The sequence below is a fragment of the Dermacentor andersoni genome, chromosome 11 (assembly GCF_023375885.2).
Source record: "Dermacentor andersoni chromosome 11, qqDerAnde1_hic_scaffold, whole genome shotgun sequence".
Classification (NCBI taxonomy): Eukaryota; Metazoa; Arthropoda; class Arachnida; order Ixodida; family Ixodidae; genus Dermacentor; species Dermacentor andersoni.
The window spans coordinates 105,951,814-105,976,929 of NC_092824.1; the positions used below are offsets into that span (position 1 = coordinate 105,951,814).

General features: G+C 45.6%; 1 protein-coding gene across 1 annotated transcript in view; it reads left to right on the forward strand.

Moving 5' to 3' along the window:
• The window catches only part of LOC126539259 (DNA primase large subunit-like), a 67,445-nt gene that overhangs the window by 32,263 nt on the left and 10,066 nt on the right, over window positions 1-25,116 (forward strand). The window contains exons 3-7 of the mRNA XM_055075300.2: window positions 8,211-8,419; window positions 9,506-9,765; window positions 13,142-13,353; window positions 17,574-17,726; window positions 23,987-24,262. Coding sequence (XP_054931275.1) covers window positions 8,211-8,419; window positions 9,506-9,765; window positions 13,142-13,353; window positions 17,574-17,726; window positions 23,987-24,262 — 1,110 coding nt within the window. The remainder of the gene's footprint in view (window positions 1-8,210; window positions 8,420-9,505; window positions 9,766-13,141; window positions 13,354-17,573; window positions 17,727-23,986; window positions 24,263-25,116) is intronic.

The window sequence follows — 25,116 nt, forward strand, 5'->3', positions numbered from 1 at the left end:
GTGCAGATGCGGGCGAAAGGGAACACCTGCTGCTGCAATAGCGCGCCAGGTGTTGCGTGAGGGGAGAGGGAATTGCCGTGGCGCCGCGTCGATTTGCTCGGCGGGCCTTTCCGTTACCACATCCTAAACTCACTAGGCAACAATCGTCGGCTTTTCGCATGCTCCAAACGGGGTCGTTCCCCTCCAGGGGCCGATTCAGTCACTTCGCGCCTGCTGTAGAACCCCAGGCTGTGGGGAGGCGTACTGCTCTTTATCTCATATGTTCTGGCAATGCCCTCATCGCTTACCACTCTAACGGACTGGGAGGCAGCCTTTAGGAGCGGCTACCTCTCAGAGCAACTACGGGCTGTCCAGAGGACCTGCGACAGGGCGGAAGACCACGATCTTCCGACCCCGACGTGGGTGCGGCCCGCGACGGCTACGGGGACTCCCTGATAAGGGAGGTACCCTAACGCGGTTCCTTAGGACCATCAATAATGTTCTTTGTCTGCCTGTCTGACCCTCACTCTCACTCTCGGGAGCGTGTGTTATCCGCGCGTTTCTTGTCCGCGCAAGCTCTTGCCTGCGTTCTAATTGCGCCTCGGTTATAAGGCCAAATCAAAACGCGCCAACCCGGCCAAACGTCTCAACGCGCTCGCTTGCCCGCGAGGAGTTCGTAACTCGAAGGACCGCTCAGCGGTGTTCAATTGGACATTAATGCTTCCGCATTGACGACCATAAGATAAAAATAAAAGAAACATGGGTAGACTGTATCACGGACGAAGACGCAGAGTTGGGCCCGTGAAACGTCTTGTTCGTGCTGCAGAGGGTGTATAAACGCTAGGGTAGAAATGAAGTAATTCATAAATCTCACTGCATCCCTAGTCTCTTCACGCCATTTCTGGACCCTGCGTGTCGAACGCGGGGGCGCTAGAGCCGAGGAAGCTTGAAATCTCTACAACAAGTTGCACACTTTTAGGTCTTATAACTCTTGATGAGAACAACACAATCTGAGTTTGGTGAATTATACCTATACTATGGCATATCATAAGAAGCCAACAAACACTGACACCAAGGACAACATAGGGCATACGCTAGAGTGATTCAATAAATTCTATTTAATCAATTTAATAATTTGCTTGACGTTGTCATTCGAATGTGTTGTTACTTCGTATTGTTTTCTCCCACCAAAGGTCGTGGGTTCGAGTGCCTTAGTTTTGTATTACTTAACTGTGCCTTAATTAACACCAAAGGTTGTGAGTTCGACTCCCACCAAAGGTCCAAGGTCCGGCCCCAATTTTGGTGCCATTGAATTTTCCGGATGGTCAAATTTTCGACCCGTGAGCCATCTTAGGCTTTCGCCGTAATAAAATGGGGTTAATGACGATTATAAGTTTGGGAGAGATCGGTAATACCCTCAGGTGCTCTCGATTAATTCATTTAATCACAAGTTTCGGAGAGTTCTGACATATTCGTTGGCGGTCAAGATTGGTAACTTTGGTCGCAACTTTGGAAGCGATTAATGATATCCTTAGCGGCTCTGGATTAATCCATTTGGTCGTCGATTGAGAACATCCATAGGCGCGCTCTTAATTGTTTTGGTCACGAAATTGATAGCCGCCAGGACCCTAGATGCTGTGAATTGATCCCCACTGCTCTGCGGACGCACGACCTATACGCGTGGCTAAGTATCCACTGCGAAGAGAGAGATCGATAAGGCACCAATCGAAGAGCAAGGAGGTCGACCAGAGATAGCTCTGGTTGGCCAAACCGCAGAGATGAAGGGATAAGCGCGATGGAGAAGAGAAGAGCACGAACAACTTTAAGTGCGTACATAATCCAGCGGTAGCATGCAGCGCTCGTCACAAAGTTCTGTGTAAGCCCTTAGAAAACTGAGCAGCTCAGCTAGCCTTCGACGCGAAGTCAGTGAGGGATCATTGAGCTACTATTTGCGAAGAACAGCGCGGAGAAATCTAATAAAACAAACCGAAGAAAGCATCAGTGGCTGTGCACACCGATGGCGGGTCCTCACAAAGAGCGACGAATAATCGTCAATTCATCCTCGAGCGGTTTCTGCAGCTGCCCCCAGGTCGATTTCTTCATACTGTTCTGCCGATCTCGTCGCATCTTGGCGAAAGATGAGCGAAACGACGAGGCCGGCAGGCAGGCATGCGGCACCGTTGCGAAAGCTCCCGGAGGCGTGAGCGGCAGACGGAGAAGAAAGGAGGTGTATGGGACGAGGAGGAACTTGTCCAAATGGAGACGACCTTGGCCGGCCGGCCAGCGGATGACCATGGCATTGACGCGCCCGTCTCCAGCACGTCTCGCGATGTCTCGACGCCCCCACTTCCCGGTTCCTGCGGTCGACACCTCCTCCTCGCGCTGTGTCCATGGCGAAAATGAAGACAAGCTGCATTGCGTCAGGTTATATACACGTACCTGGAGGAGCCCTTTGTGAACGACGTTAGCGCGCGGCTCGCAACAGCCCGGGAGATATGTGGCAGTACCCCACGCGCGCACAAGATATACCGGAAGCGCGCCGATTCCTGCAGGCATGGGCGTTTCGCACTGTGTCTGAAACGAGGAAGCTGGCACGGCGCCGGTTGCAAGCCGGGTGCGCCGTGGGTACGCGTTGTGACGGAAAGGACGCTGCGTGGAAGACTGGTGTGGATGTGCAGGTTCTCCCAGTATACGTCTACCCGATTGAACACACGGTATAAACGAAGACACAGAAGGAGAAAGACGGTACAAGCGCTTTCAAGCAACTGAAGCTTTATTGGAAACGAAACGTGACACATATGGCACTAGTAGTTTGGCCAGTTGTAGCAATAGTGGTAGTAGTAGTATAGCTGTTGTAGCAATGGTGGTGGTGGAAGGTGGTGGTAGTAGTGGCAGTAGTAGTAATCGCTTCTGTCAGTGTCACGTTATGGCTTACCCAACACTAGAATTTAAGTTGCCCGCATTTGCTCTCTTATCTGTAATATACCGCTTGTATCTTAAACTACGCCTTTGGTAAATGCGTAGGTACTCCTTTTAATTTGACCGCCGTACATTTCGCTCTTCGTGACGGGGCCGATATATTAACGAACGTTGCGCTGCATATAATAATAGTAATTTATGTCTCTTTAACGTCTGAAAGCTATAGACGCCAGGTATATGAGGGGTTCCGGACTGATTTAGGTCACCTGCAGTTCTTTATGATGCACCGAAATCTTGGCGCACGGCCGGTCGCTTTCCCGCCCTCGTGGAAAGGTGGTCGGGGCCGCGCCCGGGAGTCGAATCCACGACCTCGCGCAAATTTGGCACACGGTTCGGCAGCGAAGCTTCATATGTAAACACTACGTCACGTCGACAGGTTTACTCTTTCACTCCACGTGCCATATTACGCGATATACCGCACGCGTCCAGACTTTCTTTCTTTTTTTATCGCTACAGTTTGCCGTGCAGTATATTATTTAAATAAATGCGTGCGGTCCTCCTCCGTTAAAAAAAAAAAAAAAAACTGCATAACCGACCTGTGTAATTATATTGTCCAGAATTAACTGTTCGTAGATATGTATATATAGTCTGTAGGGTGGTCTGCATGCCCGCATATCCGGGCGCCTCTAAGCACTTTTTTCCCATTGTGACCTTTGTCTCTGAACACAGCCACAGCAGATTGGCGAGCATCCGCTGCTGTTGCAGGATCAGAGCACTTTGGGCACTGCCGGAGTAAAATGCGAACAGGAAGAAACAAATTAAGGCATAGGACACGTCATCCATATATCACATATCTATCGTCTGTCTGTCACCTGCTACACCGTGTGTAGCATGTGACAGCTAACGTTAGCTAAGCTGTTCAATAAAAAAAAAAAAAAAAAAAAAACATAAGATTTAGAAAACAGGACGCGAAATACAACTGTGAGACCTACGGTGGTCGGTCGTCAGCGTTTTGATGACCGAGCACCGTATATGTTTTAAAATCACATATTGCACGCGTGTGCTTTTATTTATTTATTTATTTATTTTGAACAGCTTTGCTAACGTTAACCGGGACACCCTATATATACGCTGGCCTACAAGTCCGTTCAAACTCTTCAGTTAGGTCTTTCTCGTTGTCTCAACATTTTCCTTCAAGGGATTCTCTCCTTGTCATTGAAATAAACGTCTCTCGCGTCGTGCATATTTGTTACAGCAGGTCGTCACTGATAACGAACCGCCGTACGTAGTTCTCGTTGTATGTCTCGCTCTGTTAGTTTGTGGGAACACCGTCAGACAAAAGCATAGGCGAAGCGCTCGGCCGCTCTGTTCCAATTAACTCCACTGACGTGACACAACAGGTGTTGCGTCGGCACTAGCAGGAAACTCAAAGAAGATTTCGTGTACTACCTGTGCGCGTCCGCAGCGCTTGGGGAGTCACGCGCTCAGTTGCGTTCAGCATGAGCTTCCTTGGAAGAACTGAACACCGTTCAAATGACTTATTTATGTTTAACCAATTAATTTCCTATACGTTGGCACCAACCGTTCAGTCTTGGGAGTCCCAGCTAATAATGAACGCAACTGTACGTGGAAGCGTTACGCTGCTTCTTTGAAAGAATCTTCAATCATAACAGCGAAGCATGGAAAATATACAGAGTGGTCCAGTCGCCTGTTCCAGGAGCGGGCAACACGCGGAAGCCCTCCCTGAGACGCTACTTTCTTCAGCTGGCGGCAGGCGGCGACACAAGTTTATGCTTGCGCCGCCGCGGCAGTAGCTCGCATTCCTACAAACGCAGGCAAATTTGCTTTTTTTTCTTAAAAACCAGGCAATTAATTGCGCCAAGTGTTATAATAAACGAAGCCGGCGCCAAAATGCGATCGTTCTGCAAATTTTGAGCAAGAACAGTGCAGCGGTGAACGCAAAATCGTACAAAACGTGCGCAGCGAAATATTCAGGACCCTGTACTTATTGGCTAAATCAAAGAAAATGAGGTTAATTCAACAATCTGTCAGATCGTTGTGCTTTAGAAGATGCCTGGGAGCCGACAATATACGTTCAGGCCTTATCTTGGAAGTTAATATAACAATATGATGGTTATCTACATGCTTGTTCAGTACATACGAGAGTTGTATAGGCCACATCGCAGGTAGTTTCATATAGCCTTCGCGTATATATGTATATATTCACAAATACGTCTGCCAAGCTCTCTCTCTCTCTCTCTCTCTCTCTCTCTCTCTCACACACACACACACACACACACACACACAAACGCGCTCCTATGCATAGAGTTTGTCACTATGCCATGGAGTAAGAAATCCACACTGTAGTGAACTAGAATACTTTATAGTCCACTGTAATGCACACACTGGAGGGCAGATTCAGTTGTGAAGATGTACCCGGGTGCGCCATCTTACCATGGGTATAAAAAAAATGGCATAGTCTATACCGAGGCAAATTTTGTCGTCTGCCGCGAAGACCTCATGCCAAAACCACTGCGAATGAATTAGCTCCAAACAGTGAGTATTAATGTTTTAACCTACACGAGATTGTGGAAGTGCAAAAGCACTTATTAGGGTGGGCGCCTGATATTTGGCGGTGTGAGGAAGAATAGTGGGCGGTGAACGAATCATTGCCCCCATAGACATCCTGGACCATGTCCTGGACAAAATTTCGTCTCCATGGAATTCGCCAGTTTGCCTCCTATGATAGGCTCGAAGTGCAGTCATGTAAAACACATTTGACCGGTCGTTTTTTGAATGCTCTGGCGGTGCGCTTCACACTTTCGGCTAGTCGGAATCGAGCGCTCGGAGCACGTTCGACAGGTTCATTCATAGCGCCGTTCTCCAACCCAGAGCGCTCGCAGGAGCTCATACCTTCGAGAGGGCCCCGCGCATCGGCTGATAAATTATTATTATTATTATCTAGCAGCTTTGACAGTAGGAACCAGTCAAATGAACCAGTTAAAAATGAAGTTCCTGCGATCCTAGAAATTGGAAGAACGCGAGGTGGAGCTTGCGCTAAAAATCCCGTAAGCCGTACGTGCGAAGTCGCGTGGATCAGGGGGTCCTAGCCATTTTTCTTTAGCAGTGATCTCTCCCTAAAACCCGTGTTGAAACCGATCGGTTTAGTTGTTTTGATGCTGAAAACATGGCAACCATGATGCGCTTCCTACTTTCGGCGCGTGCAGCGCGCAAAAGCATTGCATTCGAGATCAGTTTTTGCAGCTCAGAGGTAACCGTCTCTGAGGCGTGGATTGCACGCCACTGATCGCTTGCGGTGCACACCGCAATCAAAAGCATAGCCTTCGAGATTGGATTTGGTTACTGAGGGGGAGCCGCCGCTGAGGGCCTTTTTTAGGTCTGTTTTTAGGCTTGCGCTGAGGCGTGCATTTGAACGCCACGTAAACAAAACGCTGCACGAACAACATGGCTAACATGTAGAAAAGGCACCGAGATTTCTCAAACGAAACCAGATAGCAGCCGGCGATGGAAGCAGCCGACAAAAGACAAAGTAACTTTCACCGCAGCTTTGGCTGGCTTTGGCTGGCTCTGGCTTGATTTATCTTACTTTTTTTATGGCTTGGCGCAGTTCATGGCGGCTCACATAGCGTCCTCGATCACCTTGCCCCGGGGTTGCCCCGAAACCAGTACGGTGCGCTTTGCCCCGCCGTGGTGCCGCACTGCGGAGGGTCAACATCGAGGACAAAACTGCACCCTGCGCAGAGTGCTTGCATGCAGCGCTACTTTGCCCCTGGCGCGCAAAACGTGCGCGAACACGCGCACGCGCATATTTTATTGTTTGCAGATGCTGAGCATCTGCGGCAAGCGCTCGAACCTTGTCAAACTGCGTGCTCCGACATACCTGGTTGCAAGCAAACACCAATGAATTTTATAATTAATCCTGACGACCCGTTCAATGAACCTGTCCGCTTTCGGCCGCTCTTCACCACACATTTTTGGACGAGGTCGAGCAGAATGTCGTCTTCGCTGTCAGACGAACTTGAAGAATGCTCATCGATTGCGGCAACTAGCAGCGCTTCCTTTCTCATCGCCGACAAATCCACTAGCTAACTCCGTCAACTCCGTTGCAACGTACCGCAGCTATCGGGCCAGAGCGTCCGCGGTTCTGCAGTCGGCGGTACGCGCGCACGTCGCGCGTCCCGCAGTGCTTGCTGGGATTGCACTCCGCGCACCGCCGATTTTCTCGGTGCGAGACGGGGCAACGGAAAACCGCTCCAACAGGGTGCGCTTCCGGTGATCGAGGATGCTCAGTGCGCACCGGTGCGATTGATCGAGGATGAAAGTGCGCACCAAGGCGCCCCGGTGCGCACCGGTGCGGGTGATCGAGGACGCTAACAGTTAGCGGTGTTGCATTGTCCCTGCAGTGTACGAAAGCGGCGCCAAAAAACAAAATTGGAAGTGTTTGAGTGGTTTGAGTTTGACCAGCCATCCTGCTTGAAAACACACCTACGTGCAACGCCGTCGCTTGGAAATGTCACGTCGGTGCATCGTAGCAGCGCCAAAAAGGCAAAAGTAGGCTGTCATTTCATCGCCATCCATGTCAAGCTTGCTGAAGTAAGCATCGTCGTTTGTGTAACCTGTTATTAAAACTTCTTCAGCAGTTGTTTTTAGTATTGCAAAAAGCCACCGTTGTAAGTGTGCCCATAAAGCAAGGCCGAAAAGTATGAGCAGATTTTATAGACATTTGGGCTTTTAAGAATCGAATTTTTGCTTCATGAAAATCTGCACAGAACGATGCCGCTCGATGCGGCGCGAAGGAGACGACCAAGAGAGAAAATTAAAGCCGACATCTGTTTAAATCGAATGTGTACAAGCGCACATGTTGAAGCAGTTCGAAAAGGAATGCGGTATCCACTCGTTTTGTAAGTAGCATCAAAAGATAGACACTTAAGCGAAAGTAACTGTACCGACGGAGTTACTATGCAATTCCTAAATGATAATGCTAAATTTCTCCAGGAGTGAGTAGCACACGGAGGTCTGCCTAGACCAGTAATTCCTGTAAACATTTTTGGAATCGAAGGTAACCATTCGTAATTGATACATGACAGCAAGCCAATCAGTTACTGATAAAATGTGATATTTTGGCACCGACGACTGAAGTTTGGTATATTTTGTACTTGCCATGGAGGCATAAGTAGTTAGAAGCGGCACTTGTAATATAGCAATTATGATTACAAGTTACCCAAATGCCTATATTGCAGTCTCTCGAACAGTTCAACAGCGAAGTAACATTTTGACTACCTTCCTTTCAGATGGTGTTTTACCTCGCATATCCGGACGGAAATGTTGATCTGGATCTCCTATGCAACATGTGCCACCGTAGGTTGGCCATCATGATGAAGATTGCCCGGTGTGAAGGTAACGTCGATGCAGTCCGCAATGTTCTCGAGCAAGACGAAACTTGCCACGAGTGCCTTATCGAAGGGAGCCCACAGGACAGCGTGTCTCACTTTTTTCTAAGGTGAGTGGGTTGTGATCAAATTCAAGCTAGATTGTGGACTGACACGACAAGGTGCCACATTCTCTCTTGCTGCCTTGTTATACCTGCTGCAGCATTCACTCCTATTTAAGAATGAAAAATATACCCCGTGAGAACACGCCATCCATAGGACATCCGAATCATGTCCCGATGTCCATGCACTGTTTCGGAAACAAATAGAACATCTGCCAGGCGCCCAGTTTCAGATATCCTACCACAAATGTCCCAAGGATATCGCATGTAGGCCTTTTTCGGCACACACAAGAATAGTTATCCTTTAAGAGGCTTTGTCTTTGAGCTTCCTTGTAACATAATTACGTTTCCTCACATGTTTCGGTTACAATTCGAAGTTATCATGACTGCAGCTTTGTGTATATGCCATATCTTGCAAACTTACTTTGGAAACTTCAATTCCATAAGCCACTTGAGCTTGGCAAAAGGCCCAGAAGAATGAGGAGTAGACTGCACTGCTGCATTCGTGCATGTGCGCGGAACGTTCACGCAATGTATCTGTTCCTGATCAATGGGTGCGCTGCTCGTTGCATCTGTCACACAGCATGTGCTGTGGATGTAATAGACGTTATGTCTCAAACGCTGTACAAAAGGCCCTGTCATATCTCCTTAAGATATATGTGGCACGTCGCCATGATGTCCCTCACAGACAGGCAAAGGATGTCCGCTGGGCACAGAAAGTGCAGCTAAACAAGTGTGTGAGGGACTGTCCATGGGATATCCATAGGACGTCATTGTCGTCGCTGGGAACTCGGGGTCGTAATTTTTATACGTATATATTTTTATGAATCTTACAGCGACTATCTTTACAACCATTTTACATCTACCCTTTGGAATTCATTGTGCTATTGAAAATTCAAGATCATTTGCTTGGTGCTGCTTGGCCAAACCTGGCGCTTGTGCCATTTTAACCCTACAGGTTGTCATTCCATTTGATTCATGATCACTTAGCACATCTGTTGTGCTTTCCAACTGAGCCAAACTTGCATTGCTTTTACTTGCAAACACTGCTTTAAGTATGAACATCACTTAATACTTTATGCACTTCAACTGCAGGTTGTTACTGTGCCCATTTGGATCTGCCTTCAACACTATAGTGCAAGCTGAGTCGATGCTGTTTCTGTGTCGCTTTGAGGCACTGAACTGGGATGAACGTAAAGCCATCATTGAGCGTGCTTTGTCTGATTCCAACGAACTCCTGAAATGCAACATAAATCAGGAATTTCGCGAGGTTCTGACGACCCTGACCAAGGTTCTTGCTGCTGCCTTGAAGAGCTGGAGTCGCATCGCTGAAGCCAAAGAATTTTCTGTTGGTGGTGAGTGTGTTGGTGTGTGTCATATAGTGTGCTGTTAAAGCAACTGGAACAAGCCTTGTGCGCTACCAAGGCAAACTTGAAGGCCAACTGCAATGAAACTTCACTTTGGCTAAATTTGCTATAGTATATGAGTGCTCTGCTGTTACCACAGCAATCTTGGCAAATCTACAGGGCTGGTAATTGTCTAATTTCTTTATCAAAAGCTTTTGAACAGTACAAAGTAGATGACATGTGCACCTGGTTGTTAGCGTAGATCACCCAAGTAGCTGCACGTTGCCTCTTAGATTTTTAACATGCCGTAGGTGGCCACAGGGGACACCCGGTTTCTGAGGTCGCAGCAACAAGCCATGCATTCTTGGTTCAGTCACTTTCAGCAAGCACTAATGGTGTCTGCTTTCTTTTTTTCCCTGTCTTTTTTTAAGTATCAGGAGCATCCACTTTTGCAAGCCTTTCATAGCACATCCACTTGTACCTCAAAAATAAAATTTGACACAGAGGTTTCTCTGTATCTACGCTGTCTTAAACTAGGCTTTTTATGTGGTCCTGAATTTTGTTGCAGTTGGCCTTTAAAGGGCCACTAAAGGAACATAATCAGTTCAGGCTGCTTAGGTGTGAGCACAAGGTTACAGGCTCGATTATATGCTGCTGCCATTGCATTCCGACAATGGCAGAATGCAAGAACATTTGTGTACTTATAATTGTGTGCACGTTGAAAAATTATGAAGACGTTGAAATGAATCCGTAACCCCTGCTGTGCTGTCCTTGATAGGCTGTGTGTGTGGTTTCTTTAAATGTTAAATCACATCATATTATTAAGTTGCTAAGTTACGTTTGTGGATAAGCAAGTGTTGTAAGTATCCTGAAGTCATCGCCGCACGACAACAGGCATAATGTGTCATAAATGTTGGTGTGAGTGGTGTCTTGGTGTACGAGCAAAGGGAAACTTGAATGCAGTATGCCATGAGTCGTCAACAGTGCTCGTAAAGTTTGCCATCTGCATCTCAGGCAGGTGTTATTTTGTCATTGTCCTTATCCTGCCTATCACAGCAAGTGTGACTTTTCTGTCACAGTAGCGCAAGTAGCTTCATCATGTGAGTATTCTTTGTTTTGATAAGCTGCAGAAAAAGATGTGCACTCTGCATATATTTTTTTTTTGCGAAGTGTGGTTGTGAACATAGGCAACAAGCAAGCAGCAATATGATGAGGTAGAAAGCATTAGGAGTACGGCTGCACTATTGTTTAACAGTATTGCACAAGTGGAGAAATGTGGGAACATAAGCACATTCTCTTAATGCGACTCACATTATCTCCGGCTGTGCTGTTTTATTCACTGTGACAGGGCTGTCCCACTACAAGGTGTGTGCTGTCTTAATATTATTGATAAATGGGTGCTCTGTATGTACAGCGCAGTGGAAGATAAACAACACTAACGAGAGGCTCTGGTGTCATTCTCGGTGGCGCTGCACTGAAGCGCTCTTATGGGTCGGCTTATTTTTCTCTGTCCCTGTCTCTTTCTCTGTCCCTCTCTATGTGCGTTCAAGTGCACCTTCTTTGCACTTCCTGAGCGATGCTAGAGAATGTTACGCGCACAGAGACAGGGCAGAGCTTCCTGTCTCGGTTGTTTGATTATGAATCACGAGCACACTGCGGGGACATCAGCAGACAGTCCGTGCTTGGCGAGCGCAGCAGTACTGTCCAACACCAGCTAGTAGGGGTTCGAATGCAGGACTTGCCCATAATGCTGATAAAGCACAGCCTCCGAGATCAGTGATTATCGGTGATCAGTGAGTGTTGATACCTGGTCTCCAAGATTAGGTGGCTTGTACTACGTGACACCCAATCTCGGAAGCCAAGGATCAAGGTACATTGAAGCAGCGACGAGAAATGTCACTCCAGCTGCAGCAACGCTGACAATGTTGCTACTTAATGATTGGAGCTTAGCGTGACTTGTGCCACAGTTTTCACAACATATCTGATATTGTCAGCGCCTTTTCTAAGTCATCCTTTCTCCAGAAAGCATAGGAATGTTCTGATGTTCATGTCATGTTCTGACAGTTCTAGCTCCCTGAATATAAAATCAATAATTGGACGCCATCTCGTCTGGTCTGGAAGTAGGTTCATATTAAAAAAGGCAGTTAATAGAACACCGAACGAAATGGTGATGTCGAAGGGGTTAGACGTTTTGGCTTCCTCGTGGAAGCCTTGTTCCCAGAATATGCATGAGTGAGTGCCCTCACTCATCTGCAAATCAGCAGATTTCTGCAGAACGGATTTGCCATATTCACTGTCCCTGCACTTCAAGCTGTTGTTTACATTGGACAAACACTAGAATCTTCTAGCCTTCTGGTTAGCTCAGATGGTTGAGCAAAAGCCCCAGAAAAGTGTTGGTTGCAGTTTTTGTATACAGACCAGACAATCTTTTTCAGCTGCGAAGCTTTCTTTTTGAGAAACCACTATGGATTTCCTTGGTAGCTTCAGGACTACTCTTGCATAGATGACGATTTTTCCTTTTCAGGAAAATTTACCCGCCTTGCTTATTTCCACAGAACTGATTTGCCATGTTCTCTCTCATCTGTCCATCGGTTTTGCCTGGTTGACAGTCGCTTACTCTTGCACTATGTTCTCTGTGTTACATAATTGCAAGTTATAACTCACAATTCTTCATGTACTATACAGGGTGTCTCACCTAATGTTAGCCAAGCTGTACAATAAAGAAAAAAAATTAAGAAGCGCCGTGCAAGATATAAGACCTATGTTGTTTGGTCGTCAGACCTCTGACGACTTAACAAAATAGGTCTTAAAATCGTGTCTTGCACTGTGCCTTTTCGGTCTTTTTTTTTTTTTTGGTGAACAGCTTGGCTAAACTTAGCCGGGGCACCCTATATTTTAATCAACATTGAATAACCAAACCTTTCTTTATTTCTAAAAAAAATTTAAGGTTCCTGAGAGTTCATATTAATCTGAGTCGACTTTCATTAGGCTTTGAATGCGTCGCATTCTTAGTATAATAGGAGGCTTCTGTCTAAAACATGCACTTTTATAGTGCCTATATTCAGCAAGCCAACATTAATTATACGCACCGTAGTGGCTCAGTTGCTATGCCATTCAGCTGAGGAGCATGAAGTTGCCGGTTTGATTTCCAGCAGTGGCAGCCACAGTTCGATGTAGATGGAGTGCAAAAACATTTGCATGGTTACATTTAGGCACACATTAAGAAAACTCAGGTGGTCAAAATTAATCCAGAGCATGCTACTATGGTGCACACCTCACATAGCCCCTGTGTTACTTTGGTATGCTAAACCCAATCAGTCAGTCAATCAACCAGTCAATCTATGTCAAGTATAAGTATGATAGATAGATTATCCTTGCATTGCAGTGCCTTTTGAGCACGCCCTCTCTCTTGTGAGTGCTCGTCGGGTCATCCTGCGAGCAGGCGAAGCCATCATAAGGGAGCACCATCTTCCTGTGTTCCTGGCGGGCATGTTCCAAGCAGTGTGCGAGCAAGGCACCGCCCACTTCAAGAGGTCGGCGCGATTTCGAACACTGCACCAAGATGAAAGAATGGTTGAACTGCGCACATCCTTAAGAGTAAGCAGAAGTGTTGTGTGCTTAATTGTATGGGGGAAATGAACCTGGTACTTACGATGGTAACAACGGGATTTAGAAGAAATCAAAAGACTGCAGAACAAATGATTCAGCAAGAAGATAACTATAACCTGTGGAGACAGGAAGATAGCATTATGGATTAGGGCGTTAACACAAGATTATCCTGCGGAACCCATCTCACGGTGAATGTCGACATTAATGCTATTAACATTGAAGCAGTGTATTGGCACATCATACTGCAACCACCGAAACGCGTTGTGTATGAGGTGCATATACAGCCTGTCCACTCTCTCGTGCTTCTCTCGGGACAGGCTGCACCACCTAGCGTTGCCCCTCTTGAAGTCCCCTCGCAACGAATGTGTGAACATTTATTCAGACAAGATTGGCTCAATATATATATGTCTGTTCAGCTCCACCCGGCACCAGAGAAATCTAAATGATTTCTTTGCCATTGAAGAGCAACTCATACCCGGTGACCCAAGTTGTTGTGAAACAGGTTTATTGAAGAGCAACGCACACCTTGTGGCGTACACCCACTGACAGGAGTTGATTTTAATGAGGTTCATTGAAGAGCAGCATGTACCCATTTGCACATGCCCAGTCACTGAAATTGGCATCAAAGAGGTTCATTGAAGTGTGGCACACACCTAGTTTCACATACCCAGTGATTCAAGATGGGGCGAGATGGAGTCGTTGAAGAGTAGCACATAAGCACTGGCACATGGCCAGTAACACACGTTGGTGTGAAAGGGGTTAACTGACGAGCGGTGCGTGCCCAACCTCGCATGTCCATGACTTGAATTGGCCAGACGATTGGTTTTGAACCCATTTGTCTCATCACAGAAGCCCGATGCTCAAACCATTTGACCATGTGGGAGGCGGCGTGAAGAGGTAGCCGCCGTAGCCACAGTTTATTTTGGCCGGCCAGCCATGGTACTGCGGGATCACGGGAGCAACCGCGGTCGAGCGCACTAGCGTGTTCTATATTCTCACGCTACTTGCACGCGTGCTGTCTTCTTTGCTGGCTCTGGAGGCAATAGTCGCACACTACAGACCATAGACTACCTAGTGACCCAAGGTGATGGGAAAGCAATTAGAGACAGATAACCCGCGCCGAGTAACAGCGACTTCGTAGATGACGTAGACCCACGTTGGGGCGCGCGAGCACCCAACTGCAGGCACAAATAAAGTTGGCTCCAATCCAGTTAGAGACAGATATAGATAGACAGCTCCTCAAAAGTAAGTGAAATACCCTAACAATGCTGGTCGCTGTAATCGCATAAATATATATGTTTAAATCTTATTTATGAATACTGCTATCTTGTTTTCAAGACCTTTGCAGGGTGACACATTGTTTGTAGTACAAATACATAAACAGGCATAAAGCAGCAGCAACAGCCATTGTTAAAAGAATAAAACAACCTTTTTTTGGTGACATGAACTGTAAAGAGGGGATATTTTCAAATGTGACTCTAGTAATGGCAACAATTGTTGTGTTACAATATCATCAGTAAGGCTGTTTCATTCAGTAACATTTCAAAATAAAATAGAGAGGAATACTTGAAGCAGCTATTTCTTGACAAAAATGTTATGGGACCAGGGATCTCATTTGTCTGTGGCATAACACATTAAATATGTGAGAAACTATGCTTCTATACAGCGTTTCATGTTTCCAGAACACTACCAGATTATTTGAAGAGACATTTTGCACCTTCTGCTTGTACTATTTCTTTGTGATAGTGGACTTCTAATGGGAGGTGATAAATTGTTAACCTTTAAGGAGACTCTACAGGTGGAACAATTGCAGGCCACCCCAACTTGCTGTGACATCATCGATTTTAACATCTAATCAGTTCCAGCTTATTGTTTACTGATAAAGAAGGGCTACGGCGTATTCTAAAGGAGCCAAGAACTAAACATAGCAGGATTTGCGAAGATTTGCTGCGCCGCAGTTTAGCAAATGCAAAAAGCACTTTGAAATCCATGACATCAACACTGGCATACTGGCACTAGGGTTCTGGCAAGAAATTCCCCCAAAATAAAATTTTTGCCCTTCATTTTCTTTTCTAAGAATCAATCTCTTACTACAGTGAAGTTAACAAAATTTTTGAAAAATGTTATTTGTCACTCTAAACTGATTTAGGGTTTCTCTTCAGTGTTCTACAGGATAATTAAAAGCCCATTCTCACTGGCTTGTTGCAGAGGATACACGACTGAGTTTGTCGTAAAGGGACCGGTCACTAATGGTCACTTTAGTCAAAAAGCTACTTTTCTGGGTCAGTCGTTTGCTGCTAAATTCTTCAGTTGTGTGACTGTGGTCGCAAGCCTACTAAACCAGTCAACAATGCAGGTGCAGGACGTCTGTATGCGCTGATGATGATTCTATGTGGCGATGGTGGTGTAAGTAGACATGAACAGCACCAATAGCAAGGCATCTCGATGTGGCTCTGGGCAGGTCGCACTCGCTGGCGTGAAAAACGATTGCCGTTAGTCACTTCTTGGTCAGGAGTCATGGTCGGTCGTGTAACCTTTTCTCAATTGCTGGTGTTGACAAAGAATAAACTTGTGCATTGTCATCCACAGTGCCTTCTTCCAAGTTGCCTGTGGTGTGTATCTTTTTGTTTTTTATTGCAGCCAGTGCATAAATCCAACAGTGATTCGTGTGAGCTTATATATTTTGTTTATGTAGCTGGAGCTGGCTGTGTGGCTTGTTGTAGCCTTGCACCTCGTGCACTGGCAGGTGAGCATGTTTTTCTGCTGAATGTACAGCCAGCTTCCTGTCAACAACTCCTGTAGTAGAGAATTGTAATGTAGGGGTTGTTTTCATGGAACGGCCAGCCCTGGTCAAAAGAAATTGTGTTTTTCTGAAGCTTGATCACCTAGATATCCAAGGCTTTTGGGGCACAAGCTGAATTGTAGGTTGAGGTGTTTAAGGAGCAGTTTAGACAGTTCGTAACTGGAATGTATGCTGTGTTCTTATGTATCGTATTGTGTGCAATATGTTAGGTGTGCCCATTTAATAGGAATTCTAAGACTAGCTTCACTTTTGAGATCATCAACTCCTTTCTCTCTTTTAATGTTCACTGCAGGACAAAAGCCTCTCCCAACGATCTCTAGTTACCCCTGTCTTGTGCTAGCTCATTCCAACTTGCACCTGCAAATTTCTTCATTTCATTACCCTACCTAATTTTCTGCCATCCTCGACTGTGCTTCTATTCCCTTGGCATTCGCACGATTTCCTTGTGCACTTCGAAACAGATCCATGTGAAATTCTTATTCGTGTGGCTAAACATATCTGAAACTAAAGTTAAACATATCTGAAAACTTGTGCCAGTCTCAGGCTTCCTCATGAATAGGTGTGCTTCAAACATTGACCATCTTTAATTCCATAATTGCAACATGAGCTCTCAAGTAAATAAATATGTTTATCGCAATCGAACCTAGTTATGACTAAGTCTCCTGCGACATGAAAACACCTTCATTACATGCTTATATTGCCGAGAAACGTTTTAGATTTAATTTGTTATATCTAATAATTAATTATATCACCTTTTGAAATCATTTCATTCCATTAATAGAAAATTTTGTGTCACCACGTTACTTGAATAAGGCTATCCGTATTCATTAAATCAAGGTTCAACTTTGTGAATTTTGTTTTAATTTACTGGTTGTTCATTGTTCATGCAAGTAATGTCCAATTATTCAAGTAATCCAACTCTAGAAACTGAAGAAGCAGAATCTGAATGCCCTATCCTATGTGCGGCTGGGGAACTAATCCTTGAAGTCTAAAAAGAAACAAGTAGCTTACCTTTCAGTAGCCAAAATTCCATTCTACAGATGAAGAAGGAAATTGTACTGAGGAAGCAAATTGTAAATCCTACTGACCTGCAATGTGTAATTTCTTCCGAAACCTGCAATGTGGAGCAGCTTTAATAAAAGGGAAGAAGTTTCATTCACCCAAATGTAGCACGAAGCTACAAAGGAGAGCCTGTGCGGGTTTCTCAGTAAGAAAGCTTCGTAGTTGAAGAGAAATGTGTCGTGGTCCAGGTGCTATGGGACCAGTGCAAATTTTTCTTCACCAACAAAGCTTTTCTTCTGAGAAACCCTCTGGGTTTCCTCTGCAGCTCTGCACTACTCTGGGGTAAATGACAACCTTTTTCCTTTCAAAAATCTTGCTGGTAATTGGGATGACTCGATTGCAGGCTGCTTTCGAAGCACACCGAGGATTCTTGGCAGTGGGCTGCCCCCTGAAGGCTGGTGAAGTGGACAGCCAGGCAGCAGCATACTTTCCACCGTGTATGTCCGCTTTGTATGCCACCTTGAAGAGGGACAAGAGGCTGCCCCACGACGATCGAGTGAGTGGCGTTGAGATGTTGTCACTTACGTTGAAGAAAAGAAAGCGAAGACCCGTGGCCCATCCTTTTTATTAGGACAGCTAACTCGAGCGACATCTATAAACTCTGCACCACTGGGATTAACTTCGCGCTTGCTTTGATTTCATTTACCGTTCGTGGTAGACAGCTGCCTGTTTCATCTCGGGCAAAAGATATTGTCTTTTCAATATCAAAAATGTAAATTTCAGTGATATTTCATAGGGAGGAATGCCAAGAGGTCGACCTGGTATGTCAAACACTACGTTGGCACAGAAATGACAGCAGGTGTGCGATTTCTGCTCCCTTTTCCATTTTCCCAATACTAATTGACCTCCGTCCAGAGATGCTACTTGTATATTCTGTCAAGCACTGTATGACAGGAAAAAAAAACAGTAAAAGTAACATTCTGCTTATAATTCACACTTTCTGCAAATAAAATATAATGTTGCAGTAGTGTGGCATGCACCATCTAATGTTTTTTTATTTTAAATTAAAATAAGCAACACAATACTGGAGAAGAAAAAAAATGTTAGACTTCCATTAACATGAACTCGAAGGGACTTTCAAAATCTGTTTGTTTTATCACAAGTTCATCTTAAGATAAGTCATTCACAGGATCAAAATTTGGCTATTCATGGTGCGCAAATGTACACAGCTCAAAAGAAGGAATGAAACAGCATTAAAGAAAAGAGGGAGAAGTAAAAAGAAATTTTATGTTGCATTATACGGAGTGCTGCTTTATGCACTCCTACATAAGCTGTCGCATAAGTGCTCCTTGCTGGTGCTGTGCAAATCTGCACACTCCTGTGAAACATGAAACTTGGTTTGCTCAACAATTCTTTAGTGCCCCGAAGTTGTTGAAGAGTAGCAGTTTAGCTCAAAAGGCCACGCATTGAGAGTGATAGCAAAGCATTAAACAACTACACAAAGTAAAGTTAATAGTTTTATTGGCCTTATAAATTGTAGTAAACATTCACTTACTAATTAAATTAACAAGCATAGTATAGTGTCATGCATGCAGAGACAAACGTGAATAGATCTCGCTCGGTGTCATAGCGATGGTGGAATGAAGAGTGCAGGTAGAGGGGCGAAAATGCCTTGTGATGCCCCTCGCCTTCCTTTGTCATGATCATGTGACACATTGATCATGTGACATCCGCCAACATCGAGTGTACAGGAATATAGCTCACATCAATCAAGCTGTTGTCGTTCTCATGTTACCCTCGCACGCGTTTGCTCGCTTTGACTGCACACTGCATGCAAGGTGAAATCTAAACGCGCTTACACTTTATACGGAACATCACAGCAGTGGTGACGTGTGGCTTCGCAAATGCATTTGGTGCGTTCATGTATTTTTTTTTTTGTATTTGATGTTCATGTAAGTTTTATCGCAATAAAAGTGCACCAGAGTATTAATTTTCAAGCGATTAACCAGTGCAACATGCGGAAAGCTAGATCTTGTGGCTCCTGGACAGTGTCCTCATTAATTATCAATCAGCAGAGGCACATTAAAGGCTCCCTCTGTTATTGTTTCTATGGTTTTGGCCCGGCAAGTTTCTGTATCATTGTGGACGCTTGCCTGGCTGTTTATCTCCACAGAAATGCCATTTGCTTTTCGGGTAGGTATCAGATGCACCTCCTACACGTCTGCCAATCTGGGCCTCTCACTGTGCCAAGTAGCAGGCATCAGTGGTGGCTGTAGAAGTTTTGCACTGAACTAGTGGTTCATGTTAAGCCTGGGGCCAACTTCTGCTTCCCTACTGAGTACGAAGTATTTTTGCCATGCAGAAGTGCTCTTGTAAGACAATTGCTGAAGTGATCTTAACAAAAAAGTTTTGCATTTGAGAAGGAAAGGCAAGTTCCACCAACTGCTCGAAGCATAAGTTTAATTTAGTGCTTCAAACTTTTTATTAAAATTGTCGAAAATGATACATTATATGCATATAGAAGCACATAGTTTACAAATCTGTAACTCGGCACCACGAACCTGAACAGATATTGCAGTTCTTATTTTACAGCATCTCAAGCAGACATATGTGGTACTGTATGAATTTACAGCTTATATGAAATTGTTACAATGTTTACGAGGGTTCTGTAAAAAAGCCCTACTAACATTTTAGTGGTATATTTCAGAGCAGTGTATAATGTAGTAGGTCTGTTTTGTCTTCTTTAGATGTCTGGAAAGATGCAGTTTGCAGGATTGTGTGTATCATTATTTATTACTGGGTTTCAGGGTTGAAAACTTGGTACCTTAATTTTTTTCAGTATTGAGATATTCAGCATTTCTTTCTTGCTATAATTCCTGGCCTAAATAAAAAGTCTGCTTACTACACTCACTATATGTTAACATTCTCTCTTAAATGCAGCAAGCCTTGTCAAATTTGGAGCAGTTGACTCTGAGAAAAACAATTCTTCGTTTCCATGTACCGTATTTACTCGCGTAATGAACCCACCTTTTTTCCAGATAAGTTGACATAAATTTGGGGGGAGGGTTCATTACGCGGGGAAAAAAAATTTAGATATTTTTTAGGTCGAAATTTCATGTCACAATGAAGATAGGAAAATCGCAATCCCAACCTTACCTTTATAGTAAAAACACGTACGCGATGAATGTGAATTAAAAATTCATTTTTATTTTCATGCTGCTGGCTGCTTATGGTCTGTCTCACTCGGGCTCGCTATCTGAATCCACGTTCCGGCGCATGAAACGAGTCGTCCAATCACTGCTCGCCTTAAATTCACTCGCGGCAATGCCGTGACTTCTTGCAGTGGCCCGCGCGTGATTCTGTATCAGCTCGTGGGATACGGCACATCCTTCGTTGCGGAGCCTCTTCACATAGCTCAGAACTTCTTCCTCGACGCGAGGAAACTTGCCCTGCTTCGGCCCGCGAAAGGCCCGGCGATCTTTCTTCGTCGCTCTGAGTTCCTCTTGTTGATTCCTCCAGTAGCGCACACGCACGGGGTCTACACTAAAATGCCGTCCAGCCGCGCGATTGCCATGCTCCAAAGCATGCTCCACGACTTTGAGCTTAAAACCGGCCGTGTAGCTAGCGTAACGCCCCATCGCACAACGCGCAGAAAATGCACAGCACGCACGAAATAATGCAAAGGTTGTAGCGAAGCACTTAAAGGGACACTAAAGGTTACTATTAAGTCAACGTGGACTGTTGAAATACCATCACAGAAACCTCGAAACGCTTGTTTCGTGCCAAGGAGAGACTTATTTTAAGAGAAAATGCGTTCTGAAGCGTCCGCGTACCTCTAGCGCAGTTCAAATCGCCCGCCCTCCGATCGAGGAGTACTGACATCATGGTCTCATAGTGACGTTGCGCCATCGGTGAGTAGAACAGCGTCCGCAGACGGCGCTACGGCTTTTCTGCGGAAAACGCAAACGCGCGGCCAGAAACAGAGCCAAGACAGAGCCGACAGCAGAGCGAAAGCGGGAGTATGGTGGCTAGCGGAAAGAGAAACGAATTACGTCCCACGGCACACGGAGAGTCCGTTTTCGTTAAACTATAGGCTGCGGCGAGCTCGCAGCGTGGTCGGCGTGGTCTGTGAGAAGTGACGAGCCTTTTCGCACTCGCAACAGGGCATAAAAGAGTGCGAATCGACGCAAAATTCGGCCTAGAAACGTGCTTCGCCACAGCTAGGGCTCAATACGACCCAAGCTGGCACGAACCAGATGTCGTTTCCCGCACTGCCACCAGGCGCCGCTACTATACCTCAAACTCCAGCGCAAGACGCCCAGAAGCTGGTACTTTATTCTATGACGCAAACTTCGACGCTCGTCGCAATGGACCCTGACACCGACAGATTGGCTCGCGATGGTGGGCTCAACTTCAGCGATTTGAGCACCGGCGAGCGCGACCTGCTGCTGAGGGCTCGCACTGCCGGCGTCGTTGCGTACTACGACGGCGGCCTCGACACCGGCTCTCCGGAGCGGGAAAGCAACGAGGGCTTCCCACGACATCACATGCACGTGGCATTCTCGCTGCTTGTTCCAAATGAAAGTTTCGCGAGCCAGCAGAACCCTCACAGCACGACGCGATAACGAAACTACTGAAACTCCAAAGTGTGCGCGGCGCAGAGTCGAGCGCGCAGAGTCGAGCGAAAACGAAACCTTTCGAACACCCATATTACTGAAGGGTAACGTCAAAATGTTATTTTTTCTTAGAATCGAATAGACGTAGACAAGTAGCATTTTTTTCCGTCTTATAATCGAATGAAATGATATTTTTAATACGAGTAGTTGAGTATTCGTAACACAAATTATGAGGAGTGCTTTCGTCATCGGGCTAGTACCGGAATGTCGCTGGGGGGTCTCAAATCGTGTCATGCATTTACCTCAATTTCTCGGTTACTAAAGCTCTGTTCGCGATTACATTGACGCCTTAGACGTTCTAGAACATTGCTCTACCACTTTAACTTGAGTTTTTGGTAACCTTTAGTGTCCCTTTAAACAGCAACAAAATAGGACTGGCGAAATGGCGACCGACGCTGTCCAAGTGCGTTGTCTTTACTTCGTTCTGCCGCCGCCGCGCATGCATGGCGCTATAAGCAGAGGTTTGCTTTGCATTTAATAGATGGCACTCGGCAACCTGCATCATCATCATCATCATTGTAAAAAAAAAGAATCTAGAGAAGTTTGACAAATTGGTTCGAGAAATACAAAGAAAATAGCCGAGCGTGGTGGAAACTGCCGTCACCCCATTTCAAAGAGGACGCCCCAGTAAAGCCCTTTGCGCATCCACCAACGAATCATGCAAGGTCAATGAACGATCAACGAAAGCGTGCAGTCGACGCCCGCGTCACCCGCGTTCGCGTCGCCGGTGTTCAGCATCGTTGGCTTCAAATGATGTTTATTTTATCACTGCGCGATCAGACAATTTTATGATCGTCGACAGTCGACAGCGCCGGCCAATTGAGCCGAGATAACGCGAACATGCTGAACACCGACCCTGCGGGCGGGTGCGCGTTATTTACGCGACGTAAAAAAAAAAAAAAATTCAATTTTCGACGACAAAAGTGGGGGGTGGGTTCATTACGCGAGTGGGTTCATTACGCGAGTAAATACGGTATTTAAGTAGGAGCTCCGATGCTTCTTAAGTTATTTTATTTTGCATTGGTTCCATGGGAAACCAACGAAATGTTCACACCTTGTTCCTTGTGTCCGAATTCACTTAGCAAGACTCTTCTGCAATAGATTTACATGCGCATTAAAGGTGCCCTTGGTGGTTGAAATTAATACAGAGCCTTCCACCACAGCATACACATAAGCCACTGGGTAGCCTTGGCATGTAAAGCCCCATGAATCAGTCAACAGGGTGTGCCCTGTAAGGCGGTTCCTCATGCAAATGCCCATTCTCATTTTTCGACTTAAAGGGACACTAAAGGCAAATATTAAGTCAAGCTAAAGTGATAGATTAGTGCTTGAGGAACTCTAAGGCATCAATATTATTGCAAACAGAGCCTTAATAATTGAGGAATTGAGGTAAATGCAGGACATGATTAGAGACTCCCCCGGGACATTCATGTACTTGCCTGATGACGAAAGCACTCTTCAGTTAAAATCTGTAAAGTACGCAACTACTCATCACAAAAAACATCCTTGTATTGTAAGACGAAATAACATGCTACTTGTCCAGTTCTATTTCATTGTTTGAAAAAAGAACTCATTGGAAATACCCTTCACAACGACACGGGCGGTTAAAAGGTTTCATTTTTGCTGCGGTTCACGCCGCCCATGCTTTTGGATTTCAGTAGTTCCATTATTGCGTTGTGCTGCGCTGGTGTTGCTGGCTCGTGAAACTTGCGCAAACTGCAAGTAGCAGAGAATTCAAATTCCATGTTATGTCGTGGGACGCCCGGACGGTCTCTGCCACTTGACCAAAAAGCAGCTGCAACGGCGATGCCACCGCTGTCTTGGCTCGGTACCGCCGTCTGTCGGGTGCCGTTTCTCTTGCCTACAGCAGCAAAGGGTGATTCTGGCATATGCAACATCACCACTCCCCTGGTTGGGTGGCAGGAGATTTGAATTTTAAAAAGGTATTCGGACTCTTCAGATCCAATTTTCTCATAAACCAAGCCTTTTCCTGGCACTAAACAAGCGCTGCGAGGTTTTTGGAATGGTATATAAACAGTCCACGTCGACCTAGTGTTTGCCTTTAGTGTCCCTTTAATGTTTTCATTGTTTCTTAGAAATCGCTGCCTAATTGTTAATGCCTTGCATTTGTTCCTTCCAGTTCATCTTTTCATTGTTCCTGAAGGAGATTGGCCTGAACCTGACCGAAGCCATCGAGTTCTGGAGTCGCTACTACATAGAGCCCCCTGGCAAGAAGGCCGCTTGCAGCCACACCTGGCAGAGGGACACGTCGCGCCTCACGTACAGTGTGCGACACATGTACGGCCAGGAGGGCAGCCGCGTCGACTACACCGCCCACGGGTGCACTCAAGTCCAGGACAGCTGCCTCTGTCCATTCACCTCTGACAAGTTGCAGACACTTCAAGAAGGGCAACAGGTAAGGCATGCCAACTGCCTCGAGCTGTGAATGTTTCATTTAGAAAAGAGCTGCACATCATCACACTGTATGCATTGTATGTACTGGTGTCTTCACGGTACACCTGGTATTAAGGAATTGAGGCCATAGTGGCACTGAAGCAAACAAAACACTTTATTTGGGCTAGTGCCAGATGAAATGGGAAACCACAACTTGATGGTGATGGAGATGCAGATTCGTATCCATTAGCATTTCCTGGGCCCATTCCTTGTGTGTCATATTATCATTAAGTGGTGTGCCGAATTTTCATAAACATTATTTACATTGCTTGCAAATGTAAGCAAGTATAAATGCAAGACTTCTTAAATAGAAACCATTTTCTGTCTGCAGCAGTTTCTGTCTGTTTTGCAGCACAATATGCTTTTATTGCTTGAACCGTAAGTTCCCACTTTATTCGTTCTGCAGACCGCTTTCTAGAGTTCGGACTTGCTCCGGGAGTGTTCAGGCCTTGCTCAGCTGTCAAGATCACTAAACCGAAGACAACGCAGGTTCTTAACAACTGCTTGTACCACATTGGGGACGCACGCAGGGCTATAATTGCACTGTGGAGCTTTGTCATCAGGGCTGACCTGTGAAGTCAATATTCGTCTTGCTTAGGATTGTTCAAATAACAAAATTTCCAAATCTAATCGAATACGAAATATTTAAAAAAGCTAGCTACGAATATCGAGTCGAATACCAAATATTTTCTCATTTATAAACAAAGTGAAATATAATGCTCATATTGAGTCCATTTGGTAAAATAGGCATATTTACATTATTGATGCATGCACGTAATGCCTTTCACAGCCAGACATCCGCTCAACTGAGGTGCT